A 16305-nucleotide genomic window follows, 5' to 3' on the forward strand; every position below is an offset into this window, starting at 1 on the left:
TGTAAACTGACCCTCTTGAAATGATTGTTAAATTAAAACAAATATAAATCCTCTAAATGATAAAGCTATTATCTATTTTAAGGTAAAAAAGAAAAATATATATTTCAAAGCCGCAAAATAGGAATAATGATACTTTTCAGAAGATGTATCTATAACAGCTGATAAATCGTATATTACAATTCGATATCAAGTACGCACTGTGTAAATTGACATCGCCGGTACAGAGTATAATCTTGGTTATATTTTGCCTGAGTTGTTATTTATGCCAGAGTTACATAATAATGGAAGAAGTAGACAAAATAATAATTCATTCATTGAAAGATATAGGATGGTATGTGGCAGAAATTTGCTTTTCATTTAAAATTCGATATTATTTTATTTCGTTTGTTATTGAGTGTGGGCGTTACCAAAATTTTGACTTGCTAACGACACGTGCTATTTTAAGGGCAAAATATCATTTCCGTGATGTCTTTTTTCCCCTTTTGTTAGTGTCGTAACTTAATTGTTTTTATATTTTGTAACCTCTAATTTCGTGTTCTGTTTTCAGAGCCTTCGTGAAGTTGCTGCTTTAGATATAAAAATCATATTTCGTGGAAAGAAGTTTTAAAACTTTACTTTGTTATAATTAACTTAAAAGTAATTTAAAGTTCTTGTGATTTTATTTAAAAAAGTAACTTTTTTTAAACTTGTATATTTTTGTTGTTCAATTGAACAGAATGGTTTAAATTTAAAACAAATTAAAAATACGACTTTCTTTCCAAATAAATGGACAAAGGTTTCTGTACTGCATTTATATTTTTACTTCATATGGTTGATGTCTTTTATAGTTGCATTTTTTATTATTTAAAGAAATTTGTAATGAATGTTTTTCTTGTTTTTCTCTTTTACTGAATAGTTATTTATTTTATATATTACCATATTATTATAAGTAATAGTAACACCTTTTGTGTGCAATTACTTGTTTCAGTGACATAGATGATGAAACACAGTCATTACAACTTTTTACAGCTGAACTTGTAGTTGAAGCAGCTGTGCGTTGTTTAGAAATTATAAATGATGGTAAAGCTGACTTACCAATGTCAGTAGGAAGCACTTTACCATCTAATATGTCGGCAAGGTTTAAGATTGGTGCAGCAGTAGCCAAAGCATGTGCTGTAAGTACATATTATTTAAAACTTATTTTAGACAAAATTGATTCTGAAAATTTTTTTTTAACTTTTTTAAAATGTTATTAAAGAAGTTCAGTTTTGATTCATTTATTTTTGTTTTACTAGTACTGTTCTTGATGCTAAAATCTTAATGGATATGTTATTACTTTTTAAATCTATATTTTTTCATTTGCATAGAATGAATACAGTTTGTGATATATATAATGAATATATTTTAACCATACAAATTACCATTAAGTAAAACCCCCGTAACCTTGTTTAAATTTGCATATATTAAACATATAGTTGTCATGTTTTAAATTTCAGTTTTTATTATCATATTGGACGCTAAGAGGAAGTTATGAACAAAATATGTGAACACTATCATATGCACTACTCCCATGTCTACTGTATGGAAAAAGATCCATGCAATTTTCGGATCACCGAAACAATCCATTCTCAGTCTTATTGATGAAGAAGAACTTCTTTCATCATCTTTGGCTGTAGCAAATGCTTCAGCAAAATCTTTCTGCTCAGTGTCTCTCACTTCATCATATAGTAACGATTTTCAAAGGTATAAGATACAGATAGAAGAAGTATTGTTAAACATTGGTGATTCAGTTGGTGAATTAAACGCCCCATTTGTATTCAAGGAATTGTCACACACACTTAAAAAATCACATGAAACTTTCCCTGGACCAGACAACAGTCGCCTCAGTATGCTTTCACACCTTCCTAATTCGGTGCTACATCTATTGAACATTCACAATGGTTTATTCTCCAAACAAGTCTTCCCACCCGGCTGGTCAAAAGCATGTATTATACCAGTACTTAAACCTGGTAAAGACAAAACCAACCCCTCAAGCTACCGCCCTAACTCTTTAACAAGCGTTTTGTGTAAAGTAATGGATAGAATGGTAAACCGCAGGCTTACATGGTACTTGGAGAGACATGGCCTTTTATCTCCAGAACAGTGTGGTTTCCGACAAGGACGATCTTCCATTGACCATTTAGTGTCAATGGAAACAGCTATACAAAACGCTTTCCTACACCGCCAGCACCTCTTCGCTATCTTCGTTGATATAAAAAAGGCGTATGACACAGCCTGGTGACGTGGTATTCTTAACACCCTCAAAGAATGGGGTATCAAGGGCAATATATGGGGAATCAAGGGCTTGCTTTTATCCAAGGGTTTCTTATATCAGTGAATATTTCGCGTTCGTGTTGACGATTCTCTTTCAGGTAGTGTCATCTTGGAGAATGGAATGCCTCAAGGTAATGTATTAAACGCCACCTTATTTTCTGTAGCCATAAACAGTATTACCAAATGTGTGCTGGCTCCTGTCTCATGTTCTCTATTTGTTGATGATTTTGCTATTTACATTGCGACCCGTTCAACATCCACAGCAGAGAGACTTCTATAGAACACTGTATCTCACCTTGAAGCTTGGTCCAGGGTTACTGATTTCACGTTTTCATCCGAAAAAACAAAATGTGTAGTCTTTTCTTAGCTACGAAACCCTTCTATTCTACAAGTTTTTCTGAACGGAGAGCTTATTGCTATCTCTCCTTACGTCAAGTTTTTAGGTTTATTTTTTGATAGCTGTCTTGCTTGGGTCAAACATATCAAAGAATTAAAAACAAAATGTTCCAAACTCTTAGATATGATGTAAGTCCTTAGTAACACCAATTGGGGAGCCGATCGATCATGTATGATACATTTTTATTATTCCTTTGTTTGTTCCTGCGTAGATTATGGTTGTGTCACCTACTCTTCAGTTCGTCATATCGTGCTTAAAATGCCGGATGCTGTACATCATGCTTTCCTTCAGCTTACCACAGGTGCATTTAGATCAAGCCCTGTTGCAAGCTTGCTTGTAGATTGTGGTGTGCCATCACTTTGGGGTAGACGAGACGAGCTTTTATTATCTTATTGTGCACTTCTCAAAGGACGACAAATCACCCGGCTGTTGACTCAGTCCTTAGAAATCCTAATTTAGGAAGGTATGAGGACCATCCACGTTGTACTGCACCTGTAGGTGTCCGTACCCAATGACTACTGCAGCATATAGATTTTGACACACCTTCTTTCTTTCCAATGTATCTGTGCTCATATCCTCCGTGGGGAATAAACGTTATAAATGTTATGTTTGACCTAACGATATATAATAAACAATCAACACTACCTACTATCCAAGTTGAACCCAGACGCGGTAATATACTCTGATGGATCGAAACAGTACGATATTGTTGGTTGTGCATTTGTTGTTAATGATAAAACTTATATGTTTGGTCTACCTGGTATTACGAGTGTGTTTACCACCGAACTATACTCTTTAAATAAGGTTCTAAATATCATTAACTCTAAGTATAGAAAAATCCTTATTTGCAGTGACTTGTGTAGTGGTCTCCAAGCCTTAGAAAACTTTTATTCCAGACATCCTATTGTCATCGAAATCTACAATACAATCACTGAGTTAAATAATCGCAACACAAAAGTAAGTTTCTGCTGGGTCCCTAGCCATGTAGGGATCCCAGGTAATGAAAATGCACATTCCGCAGCCAAAGATGCATGTAATCAACCTCCTTTCACACTCGGGTTGCTACTTCTGATTTTATTAATTACGTAAAACAATCTAAGAGCGAAGTGGCAAGGTGACTGGATGGCTACTGTTGATAATAAACTTCGTCACATTAAAGATTCTGTGTTACCATGGGACTCCTCATGTAGAAAAACTCGTCGTGAGGAAGTGGTCCTCTGACAATTATAGTTAGGACATTCGAGAACCTGATGTCAGCAGGACATGCACCCTATGCGCACGATGCAATTGCCGCATGACTGTGTGCCACATACTCATAGATTGCAGATGTTATGCGGCATTGCGTTGTAAATTTAAACTACCCGGAAACATCTGTGGTGACTTGTGCAATGATAATGAAGTTTTAAACCGGATGTTCCTATTTTTGCATAGTGCTGGCTTAATACAAAAAATTTAATATTGTTGCTTATGTGTTTTGTACTGGAAGAGTTTTTAATAAGTTTGTTTTTTATTTATATCTTGTGGTTCTGTGTTTTTGATTTTGTTTTCCAAGTAGGGGGCCTTTTGCACTCTCTATCGGACTTTGTTAAATTTTATATAGTTTTTTTTATTATTTTTACTTTTATGTTTTTTTTTTAATAAATTTATTGTATTTTTAAGACTCAGTCTGTGACATTGGTTGTAAGGTTTTAGTGATATTAGTTGTAAGTCTTTAATGATATTAGTTTTAAATTTTATTTTACTTTTTTAATTTTTGTTTTTAACTTAGTTTTAATTTTTTATTATATAGTTTGCATTAGTTTTATGTTTTATTTAATTTTGTTTTTTTAAGTTTTATGTTAAAGTTTTTATGTTTTTTTGGTTTTCTTTTTAATCTTTTTGTTATTCAAGAATGGGTCCTTTACACCCATCTCAGACTTTGTTAAATTCTATTTACTTTTGGTTTAGTTTTTGATTTTATCTGTGATATTAGTTATAAGTTTTATTTATATTTTAGATTAGTTTTAGTTTTTTTTATTTTTTTATAAAAAAAAAAAAAAATTCGGGCAATGATAATGCGTAGGTGTTTTTCACCCTCAAAAAAAAAATTAGATTGATACTGTAACAGTTCTCACATTTATTATCTGATAACATTTACTTTTGATGGTGACCTTACTAACAATTATTTATTTTTTTTTTAATGTGAAAGTACTTCTTAGCTTGCAAATTTTAACTACTAACCTTTGTTCATATTTAGTCCAGTTTCTACTAAAAAAAAGATAATAATTCTTATTGTATTTAATCTACCCTTGCCTTGTTCTGTTTTTCTAAAAAAATATTTAAAGCTCTAACAAACTCTGCTTCCTAAACTGTGTCTTGAGAGGTCATCAATTTATTTTTCCTTCTCCAAGACTACATGATAATTTTTCTGTTTACCCATCTACATATTTTTTTCATCTATTAACTCTTTCTTTTCTCAACAGTGGTTTTCCATCTGCATCCCTGATACCAATATACAAATACTTTTTTATTTTATTTTCCTAAAATTGTTTTCTTTTTTATATGCTACATCAAATTTTCCATAGTGATATTTTTCTCTAAATCATAATGTTTCACTTTCTGCCAATTTTCTTCTGTTGTTTTACAGCTTTTAAAATTATTTTGCCTTTAATTTTTTTGGCCATATCATCTTTTATATTTTTATATTTATTCATTTATTTTCTATTGATTCTAGTTTTAAAAATTGGTTTAAAAAATTTAACTTCATATCATTTTTCTTTAATCAGTTTCTTTTCCATCACCTTTATTTCTATTTATTCTTTAGTTTCTTTTAATTATGACTGGATTGTGGTGTTAGTTAAGTGCCTCTCCTGAATATGTTTTACAGTCTATTATTTTGTTTCAAACCCTCTCTGCCTTGCCATCTAGTCATTTCCTTCTCTATCTCTTCAGCTCATTCTCTATATGCTATTCTTTTATGATTTTTAAAAAGGGTGTCTATAATTGCTAGTTTACAAGTGCAAAATTCTGGAAGTCTAGTTTATTTTTTATTTCCTTGCCTTACCTCCAATTATTCTTTTTCATCCTTCTCTTACCTTGGTATTCCAATCTTCTATAACTGGCAAATTATTATCTCCTTTTACACATTTGATAACTTTGTATATCCTCTTTCTTTGTATATCCTTTCTATATCCACGTTACTGCTCTTTTCATTATTCTTATGTTGCTGTGTTTTCATTTTTTATGATTTTGTGTGTATTAACACAGATTTTGTGTGTATTAACACATTTTCAGACTGAAAATTCTGCTTATCTTTTTATCGTACCTCACTAATTCTTACTTATGTCGTCATTTCTTATGTTCTAGCTTATCATTGTTATTTAACTTGCTTTAGCTCTAATGATGTAATTGTTTTTGTACTCTGAAACAACCTTTTTTAGTAGTTCCTGTCCAAAGATATGATTTGGGAACAGTTTTTTCCGAGATGCCATACTGTTTTACAAAAGAAAAGGATAAGAAAATGTGTTTCCTTAAAACACAACTGTAGTTATCTGTTAATTTTACCTGTGCATTATCTGAAGCCTTAAAAGGGTTAGTTTCAAGTTCGTTCAGGCTATAAACTGCTAGTTAGCACCCTTAATGACTATTAAATGGGCTGGCAGCCTCCTATTAGAAATTATTTCTTTAACAAGGTTGTACACAGATTTCTACTTGTTATGAGAGCAATCACAGTTTTGTAAGGGTTATGTTTGGTTTTTAGCTGGTGATTGATACCCACCTGATTCCCAGTGTTTAATAGAATTTTTTAAGTGTACTATCCCTTCTCCATATGCATTAGTCCACCACACCTCAGACACCTTCTTCATCTGTTTGTGAATATTTACTTGGATTGCTCCTTATTCACAAACAACTACCACACTAATATCTTCCTTTTATCTGCAGTTGAGGGACATGGCAAATTCCATGAGCTAGCTTCTTGCCTGATGAGTTGGAAACCATAATTCAATACTATTGAAACTGGTTTATAATTCAATTTTATTAAGTTATGAAAAATTAATAAATTACTGTGATTTAAGACTTCTGTTTTCAAGTAGAATAAGATTTCAAATTGGCATCCATTTATAATACTCAGTTAAAATAATAGATATTTTATCCACATTATTTTCTTTTTTTTCTGTTAAAAATAATTTTGCGTAAGTATTGAACTAAACTAATGTAATTAATTTTGCAAAACTTGCATAATTTAATACAAAAATTTCAATTGAGGTAATTTGAATTAGTCCCTTGACCAATCCAAATAAATGGGTGGTTATAAAAATATTTTGTGAATGAATTTTTTTATTAATGTGACGCACTTGAATCAAATTTTTTTTAATTGTAAAAAAAAAATGTTATGCATGTTAGTTTATTGTATAATTTAGTAAATTTATTTTACACTAACAAATGTTAGTATGTTTTTTGTTAAACTTTTAAAAACATTTTAATAGTAATATATCTGTTTTATAACATTTTATTGTATCCTGCATTTTACATACATTCCAACCAAAAAATTACAATGTAGGCTGTATCAATTTAGAGTATGGATATTACATTTAACTCTACAACTAACCACTTTTATATTGTTCTGATTAAATCTTGTAAGAAATAGAACAAATGTGATATTTATTTATTGTATTTAAAAAGTTTTCTTATGATTTGATTTTAATTTTACAGTTGTAGTATTTATTCTTATTTAATTCATATAAATCTGATTATAATGATACAGACTCTTGATTAGGATTTTTAAATTTTATTTTAAACGCTATAATTAATAATAATAATTCTTTGTATTTTCTCAAAAGTAATAGGTGACATTCTACAGTTTGCTAAAGAAATCAGAAAATTTATAAGAAAAAAATGACAATGTAATCTTGTTGCATTTATAATCTGTAGGTTAATTAATTGTATTTAATTAATTTTGTTTATAAGCTACTGTTAACCATTATACCTAAAAATTATATTCTTCAAATGCTCAAATGCTTATCAATATGCATCCTTAAAGCCTCTTGTTGAAATTTCTCACAACTTTCTCTAACATTTTGACTGTAATGTTCACAATTGCTTCATTATGTTTGTAATTCATCAGTACTTTAAGTTTAGTCTTGTAGACCCAATTTTACAAAAAAACCTGTAAGAAGTAGTCACATGCTTTTAAATCTGGAGATCATGTTACCATTGAATGTTACCATTTCTCAAGGTGATAGATATAATTCCCAAACAACTGTTTCACTGTAGCGATAGTGAAGTGATCATGGTGTACTGTTGTGCCATCTTGTTGAAACTGAGGTGACCCATTGACAGTTAAATATATTTTGATCTTATTTTCATTTTAAGTTGTAGTAACAGATAATGCATGACTATTTTCAAAGAAATGTCCAATAATTCCCTAGGATGAGACAGTACACTAAACAAATATCTTTTCTGTGTAAAGGTGTTGTTCATCAAGCCTTTTTGGATTTTGTAACACGTAGTATGGGAAAGGTTGTTTGTTTACATTACCATTTAAGTAAAAATTTGCTTCATATAACATCTACAAATCAGGAAATCATCTACAAATCATTTTCAATTACATCTAAATTTAATTTACAAAAATTTCTGTGATTTCAAATCTTGTATAATACTTTTCATTAATTTATATCCAGTGTGTTAATGATCTTGAATAATTTTAAATCGATTGCATCAGACTCCGCAGAACAACAACTCCAACAGCTTCAACTTTTTTTGGTGTATAAACTATTCTTGCCGTACTGGTTGGAATTTTTTTTTTAGTGCCAAGGATGTTTCTTTGAAATTACTAACCCAGGTACACATTACATGAGTAGATGAATAAAATCATGATGATGATGAAGATTGAAGTGTCTGTGAAACTCTACAAATAGCTTGGACACAGTCATCATTTGTGTGATATAATTTTATGATAAATGTACATTGTACATCACTCCACTTCTCCGTATCAATTAATGGTTATGTACAGCTATGCAATGGTCATGTACATATACTCTTACACTAACTCCAGTCTTGCCAACATTGCAAAGGAAATTTTTTTCTTTGACGCTGTACCAAATAAAACAATTATAACCACCAGATATAGCCAGAATAAACAATTTTAATTTTATCTTAATTAGCTACTAACTATTTTGTAAAAAAAGTTCTAGTTCTCTTAGGTTGTGAATCTTGTCTAAGAAATTAAAACTAAACTAAAACTAATTTAGTTTGAATGTTATATTTAAATAATTACTGATTTTTTTTAGGATTTAGGTTATGCTGGTGAGATGGGTTATCAGACTTTCTTGTATCCAACTGATACTGAACTGAGAAAAATTTTTATATTTTTACTTGAAAAGTTGCCAAAAGAAGCTGATAAAGAAGCAGCACAGTCAGGTGGTTGGTATTGAATTATATTAATTTGCTTTTCTATGTATTTTTTCATTTTTTTGTTTATTTTTTATTATATATTCTATGGGATATTTTCAATTTTTTTGTTGTTAGTTAAGTTTAATTATTAAGCAGTAATTAAAAATACTGCAGCCGTTTCTTTCTCTTTTTACGTTTCTTTCTCTTTATAAGCATTGCTAAACTTTTTTGGCCACTGAATCTTTTTTCAAAGAAGCTAATGTGTTTGAAAGTTCAATTTCATAATTAGTACAACTAGCTCATCTTAACAATGTTCTTGTATGACTTCATTGTTCTTTTACAGTGAACCTTTTTTTTTTAATTTTTTGAGAGTGGCTTAATAACCAATTACATTATTAAATAACTTGGATCTTTTGATCCAAGTTATGATCTATACGTAGAAATATAAGAAATAAAAGATCATACGTAGATGATACTACATAGAGGAAGATTAAGATTACATAGAAGATAAGTATTTTTTACTAATGATTTCAGTCCCCCTCCTGCTACCTTCATACAGTTTTCTCTATCTATTGGCATATTAGAGACATAAATGTTTTATGTTCTTTTGAATCTGTGCTGTCTTCTCCCTGTGAACCTTTTGGTACTTCCGTATTAACGCCATCGCAGCTACAGCTGCTGTTTAGATTATGTTGACTTCGTGTACTGACAAATCGTACGTACATCAGAATAACCTAACTAAATATAACCTACGGTCGCTTCGCTTGCTAACCTCTTACATATTAACGCCACCGCAGCTACAGCTTTATTTAAAAACAAAGTAGTCAATCGGATTTTGGTGGATTAACCTGAATTGGATTTCGGTGTTATAACATTAAGGTTATATTATTAATAAGTTGTATATATTATGTATATTTAATGTTAATTATAAGAGGTTAGCAAGCGAAGCGAGTGTAGGTTATATTTAGTTAGATTATTTTGATATTCGTACGATTTGTTAGTACACGAAGTGAATATATACGTACGAAGTCAGCATAACCTAAACAGCAGCTGTAGCTGCGGTGGCATTAATATGTTAGTACCAACCTTTTTTTTATAGTGGCAAAAATCTGAAATGTCTTATTGGTAAGATTTATCTTGCTATCTACAGTAAATTTGCTGACAGTGAAATGTGTTTTTGGATCATGACTTTGTGTACTTATTTATTAATTTAAAATTAATGCTAACAATATTCTGTTTTAAAGAAGGCTGGAACAGGTAAAGTGAATGTGTTTTGTTCTTACAGGCTTTTCAGATTATCTTGATTTTTCTTATTTGACATAAACCAAAATTTAGCAAGTGCTGATCGGTAATTAGATTAGATACTTTGTAAAAATTTAATTCTCATCCTACATTATATGTTGTTCTTTATTTACGGTTTCATTGGTTTACCTTATTCTAAATGGTTTTTTTTTTGCCCAAGTATGACTTTTGAATGATGGGAAATGTGGAGAATATAATTTCATTTTGCTATCTTGAACCTTTTAGTTATTTCCAAACTACAGTTATTAAATAGCTTGTTTAGTAACTAAAGTAGTTTGTTTTAAATACATCTGCTTTCATTACATTCTCTTTTTTCAGATGGTTTACCCAATTTACGTGAGGCTATCAGTGATGCAGTAAGATCTAAGTTGTTAGCGCCATGGGTTAAAAGTAGAAGTGCTGGTCAAGTTATTCCTTTTATAACAGTTCCTTTAGAAACGGGAATATCCCTACCGGGTCAAAAACGAGATTGCACCCCTCAAGGTAAGTTTTCAGTATAATTATTTATGCACTTATTCAATATTGTAATTGTAAACCGAGACTGAACAAAAAAATTTACTTAAAATTATTACCTTTAGTCATTATTGTTTAAATTAAAGTTCATTTAAATCCGTTCAGAATTCATGGATACACTTCACACTTTACTTTGTAGAGTTATTTGAAGAGTAAATTCATTAAATGATGAAACAAAGGTAATTTGTGAAGAAATACAAGAGTGAATTAATATATCATATGAAATTGATTTTGAACTGTTGACAGACTAAAGTATTGACAGTTTTCTAAAAGATGAGAAACTTAAATGAAGGATCATGATTGCAATGTAAGAAAGTTATATATTAAATGTAGTAATGAAATGTAGTCGAAATAACGAAGATGGACCACTGAATGTGAAAATAGGAGGAGAAAAAATTTAAGGAGGTAGAAGAATTTTGTTATATGGGAAGTAGAATTACTAAACATGGACGAAGCAGGAGCGACATAAAATGCCGAATATCATAGGCGAAACAAGCCTTCAGTCAGAAATGTAATTTGTTTACATCAAAAATTAATTTAAATGTCAGGAAAAGATTTTTGAAAGTATATGTTTGGAGTGTCACTTTATATGGAAGTGAAACTTGGATGATCAGAGTATCTGAGAAGAAAAGATTAGAACCTTTTGAAATGTGGTGCTGTAGGAGAATGTTAAAACTCAAATGGGTGGATAAAGTGACAAATGAAGAGGTGTAGCGGCAAATAGATGAAGAAAGAAGCATTTGGAAAAATATAGCTAAAAGAAGAGACGGACTTATAGGCCACATATTAAGGCATCCTGGAATAATCGCTTTAATATTTGAGGGACAGATAGAAGGAAAAAATTGTGTAGGCAGGCAACATTTGGAATATGTAAAACAAGTTGTTAGGGATGTAGGATATAGGGGGTATACCGAAATGAAACAACTAGCACTAGATAGGGAATCTTGGAGAGCTGCATCAAACCAGTCAAATGACTGAAGACAAAAAAAAATTAAATGTTTGGCTTCCAGTATGCAAGCACAACTGGGAGGATGAAAATAACAAACCATCATTTTTAGAAATTTTTATTGTATTGTTTTCAATAAAAAAAGGGTTTTAAAAATTTTATTAGATTTATATTGATTATATTAATTTTTATTTCATTATTGACAGTTTAAAAAAGTCAATTTACACCAAACTAAAAAAGTATGCTTTTCAACTCCAATTTTTAGGGTGTTATAGCAATCCTCTCAAAAACTAATGAATATACAAAACCCCATTTTTTCAGTTTTTTATTTAAGATTGGATATAGAATTTGTGATTCTCTTCAGTAGTTATGCATAGTGTATGCATAGTTTTAATATAGCAGAATTCTGGGTGAAATCTTTTCTAGCTGTAACTCAAAAGTGTTTTCAGACCTATGTTTTTATGAATTTATGAACTTTTTCATTATTAATACGATAAATATGCTAGAAACTTTCCAAAACACGTGGTATGTGTGTGTATATATATATATAAATGCATTATTCCTTAAAGTAATAAAAACGTAACAGTTATATTGTAGCAATACATGTATAGCACCTGTTATTGGAGAAGTTTGAAGTTAACAGTATGTTAACTTCAAACTTTACAGTATGTAAAATCATTAATTTTTAGTGATAAAACTTTTCACTTGTATAGTCTGTAAATTAGCTCGATGTTTGAATACAGGGGACTGAAAATCCCTACTTGATAACCGAACATAGACAAGATTTGAGAACGAATGTGTGTAGTGTTGTTTAAAAGTCAAAGCCAGTTAGACATTGTGAAATATTGCGTAACTAGCTAAATTAATATATGGCTGTTGCTACTTACCAAAAAGATGGGTGTTTTTCTAATTATCATAAAAGTGACAGTATTGTGTGATTTCAGCATAACATAGAATAGGGTGTACAGATCACAGTAATGATTTAGCCACCCTGATCACCAGATTTAACATGTAATTTCTTTTTATGGGGATTTGTGATCATTATTAAAAATGATCAACTGTGAATTCTCACACACATACATATAAAATAAAGCATTGTCTGAATGTATGCTTCACTTGTAAAATGGTTGATAATGTTGAACATCTGCAAGAAATGTAGAAAAAAAATTGGGGAGTATCCTTCATTTTAAAGTAAAATCAGTTTCATAATTTATTAATAGTAATTACTTTATAAATTAAAATTATAATTTATTAATAGACTTATAAATAGCCTATTATATTCAACAATAAAGTAGTTTAAAAAACATCATAAAAAGAAATTGTTATCATCAAATGGTCTGTAAATTTGAGCTGGAGTATTATTAACAGTTAGTTTTAATTGATAATATTTAACATATTTACACTTTTATAAAAAATAATAAATCCATAAAAATCATTACTTATCATTTTATTAAACTGATAAAAACCATTAATTTATTAATAGATTTAATGTCATCATTCTCATTATAAGCTGGATTAATTTAAATTTGATGGTCAGTCTTATCAAAATACAGATGATATGATTGGTAATTGGGGTCACCATTGTCAGCAAATTATGTGAAATATATGTTTATGGAATTTATCATACCTATGAATATACTTCTATAGGTTAGAAATCTTCATGACATCTTATTTATATTAAATGAAAACGTAAAAGAATAGTTCTAAATTATAAATTAAATGTATGTAACAGAAAACCTATTTTGATCAATAAAATAGAGGAAAATAAAATGATTATCCATTTATACTTTAAAATTGAAATTTTAATGAATTTTAACTATTAAAAAAAATAGTAAAACTAATGCATGTTATCAATCAAACCATACTTGGATACATAAAACATATACATTGTTTAATTAAAAATATAATTATATTAATTGAAAAAGTAGTGATGATGATGATGATGATAACAGTATTTTTATATTATTAGTGAATGTGCAAGATGTTAATAAATATAGGAACGCATAAACAACTTTTAAACATAACTTTTTAACTAACTATTAAACCTAGAGAAATGAAATTTAGCAGATGCTTTTACCTCAAAATGATCTGTTTTTTCAGCATGAGGCAGACCATCTCACTCCAAGCCCCCATGGAGTGCAACTTCAAAATTGTAAGGAAAATAATAGGGTTGACACATCATTTTAAAGGGCATTGAAAATAAATATTTGATATAAAAAACATCAGGCCATGACAAACCATAACCAAAATTGCAGCCTTTTAAAGATTTTCATAGCTAGTCTAAAAAGAGACCTACAGAACATCCGAGTTATAGTCTCATACCAAAAACAGATCATTTTGGGCTAGGATCATTTGCTAAATTAACTTTACTTTTTGTTAAGGGGGTTGAAAAATTATTTAGGGGTTCCCTTAGTTTGGTAACTTCTGTATAATTATTAGTTCCAAAAAAAAAGTAATTTTCAACTACTTTTCCTTAATGGAAAAGGTTTTATAGTATTAACTTGTGTACAATAAATTGTAATATAATTAAATAAATAATCATTGCTTGGTAATTTAGACTTTTTTTATCATTATTATAATTTTTTGATTTTTTCAGTTATTTTATTGTACTTATATCATTTATTTGCTTTGTTTATTTCTATGCGTTACTGTCCTCCTTTTTTAATTTCACTTAATGCTCGGAATATATTCCAGTGTATAGCATTCCAAATAACAAATATATTTAATATTGTTAAATATGTCTGTTTTATAGGAACATTGAAATAGAAACGCATGGAATCAAGTTTCTTGCATAACAAAAGTCTTTTCTTAAAATGTGCTAGTCAACTTAATAACAAAATATGAAATGATATTAACATATTACAAAATATGTTATAAAATATTATACATAAATATTTTTTTTATGTATCAATCTTAATATATTAAAATAGTGTTGAATGAGCATGTTCCTCCTGGTCCGAAGCTATTACAACCGTGTTGCTGATGCTTTCCATCGGAAATAGATTTTAATAATTCAAGAGAATATTGATTATAAGTTGTGCAAGTTTGAGCCTGCTCACTTAAAATTTACCATTATTAGGTTAGGTTCATTCAGTCTTTCATTTTAAAAATAGAACAATAAATTTGTGTAAAGTAGGGAAAAAGCTACTGAAACATTTGAAATATTTAGAATTTGTATATAATGAAGTATTTTTGGTAGAAAACAACTGTTTTGGAGTGGGATAAAACAGAGTTTGAGAGGAATCATGTTCAAAAGAAGAATAAGATTCTTAAATAGATCAAAGAAGGGTGAGATATTTTTAATTTGTTAGAAAAAATGACAAGGATTAATAAAGCAAAAGCACTTCAAATTGTGGTCCAAGATTTAAAAAAGAATATTATGTGAGCCTTTTTTTGTAAATACCTGAAGAAACACATCATCATGCTACATTAAATAAATAAATACATTCTTTATTCTGATCGGTATATAATAATACATTACATAGAAAATATTAGAAGTAGGGATAAGTATGCTACTCTTTGGATAAAAAAGGAACTGCCGTGGCATATGCCTGAATGGATTGAAGGAAACTGTGGTAAAACCTTGATCAGAGCAGTATAACAAAATACATAGTCAATTTTAAAATAAACGATATGTGTGATTAAAGTTCATACTAATTATTTGAATATAAACGCACAAAATAAAAAATTATACCAAATAAAGTATGTTTAACAATTATAAAATAATTTTAAATAATCCACAATTCAGAAGACGTTAATGAAAATTATTCGAGCATTATTTTTGTACACACTGAATAGAAATGCAGAAAATTCAGGATTTTTATTATTGTTTAAAAATGTATCAATAGTGTAAATACTGTTACTGTAAAAAATAATTATTTTATTGCTTTTTAAATAAATTTGTTAGAATATTTTTTTTTTTAAATGGCTTAGTAATTTATTAAAAATGCCAATGGAAACATAAATCATTACAGTAAAGTACTTTTTTGTAAGCCAAAGTATTGTGCTGAGTTGCACAAAAACAGTTGTATTGTTTAGTTTTATAAAAATGATTTTTTAAGAGTGCGTGACTATTCATTTTGCATAGATTGGATGTTGTCTGCTGAATTCATTACAATAGTTAATGGTTACCTAGAATTCTTTTAAACTGGATTGTAATGAGTGATAAATGTTGGAGCTTCATGTACGAATTAACAACAAAAGATCGAACTGGAATTTGGCTGAATCCAAAAAAATTAAATGCTCAGGAACTGAAACTGTAAAAATTGTCACAGAAAGCATTGCTAATTATATTTTTTGTTGTAAATGTTATAATAAATTTGGGCCAAAGATCAGACTGTAAATAATAAATCTTATAATAAAGATCATGTGACTGACAATTCAGATTCAAAATATTAAGTGTAACTTTTTGGAAAATGGGCCTGGTTATTTTCGCATGGCAGTGCACCAGTGGATTCTTGAGAATGTTGTTTCTTTGTTTTTA

At 29.4% G+C, this 16305-nt stretch overlaps 1 protein-coding gene across 1 annotated transcript in view; it reads left to right on the forward strand.

Annotated features, from left to right (window-relative positions):
• The first annotated feature begins 233 nt into the window (after positions 1 to 233).
• The window catches only part of LOC142320227 (coiled-coil domain-containing protein 22-like), a 51342-nt gene continuing 35270 nt past the window's right edge, over positions 234 to 16305 (forward strand). The window contains exons 1-4 of the mRNA XM_075357925.1: positions 234 to 331; positions 968 to 1154; positions 8959 to 9091; positions 10682 to 10846. Of these exons, the coding sequence (XP_075214040.1) occupies positions 282 to 331; positions 968 to 1154; positions 8959 to 9091; positions 10682 to 10846 (535 nt within the window). The 5' untranslated portion in view covers positions 234 to 281. The remainder of the gene's footprint in view (positions 332 to 967; positions 1155 to 8958; positions 9092 to 10681; positions 10847 to 16305) is intronic.

Source organism: Lycorma delicatula, chromosome 2 (genome assembly GCF_047948215.1).
Source record: "Lycorma delicatula isolate Av1 chromosome 2, ASM4794821v1, whole genome shotgun sequence".
NCBI lineage: Eukaryota > Metazoa > Arthropoda > Insecta > Hemiptera > Fulgoridae > Lycorma > Lycorma delicatula.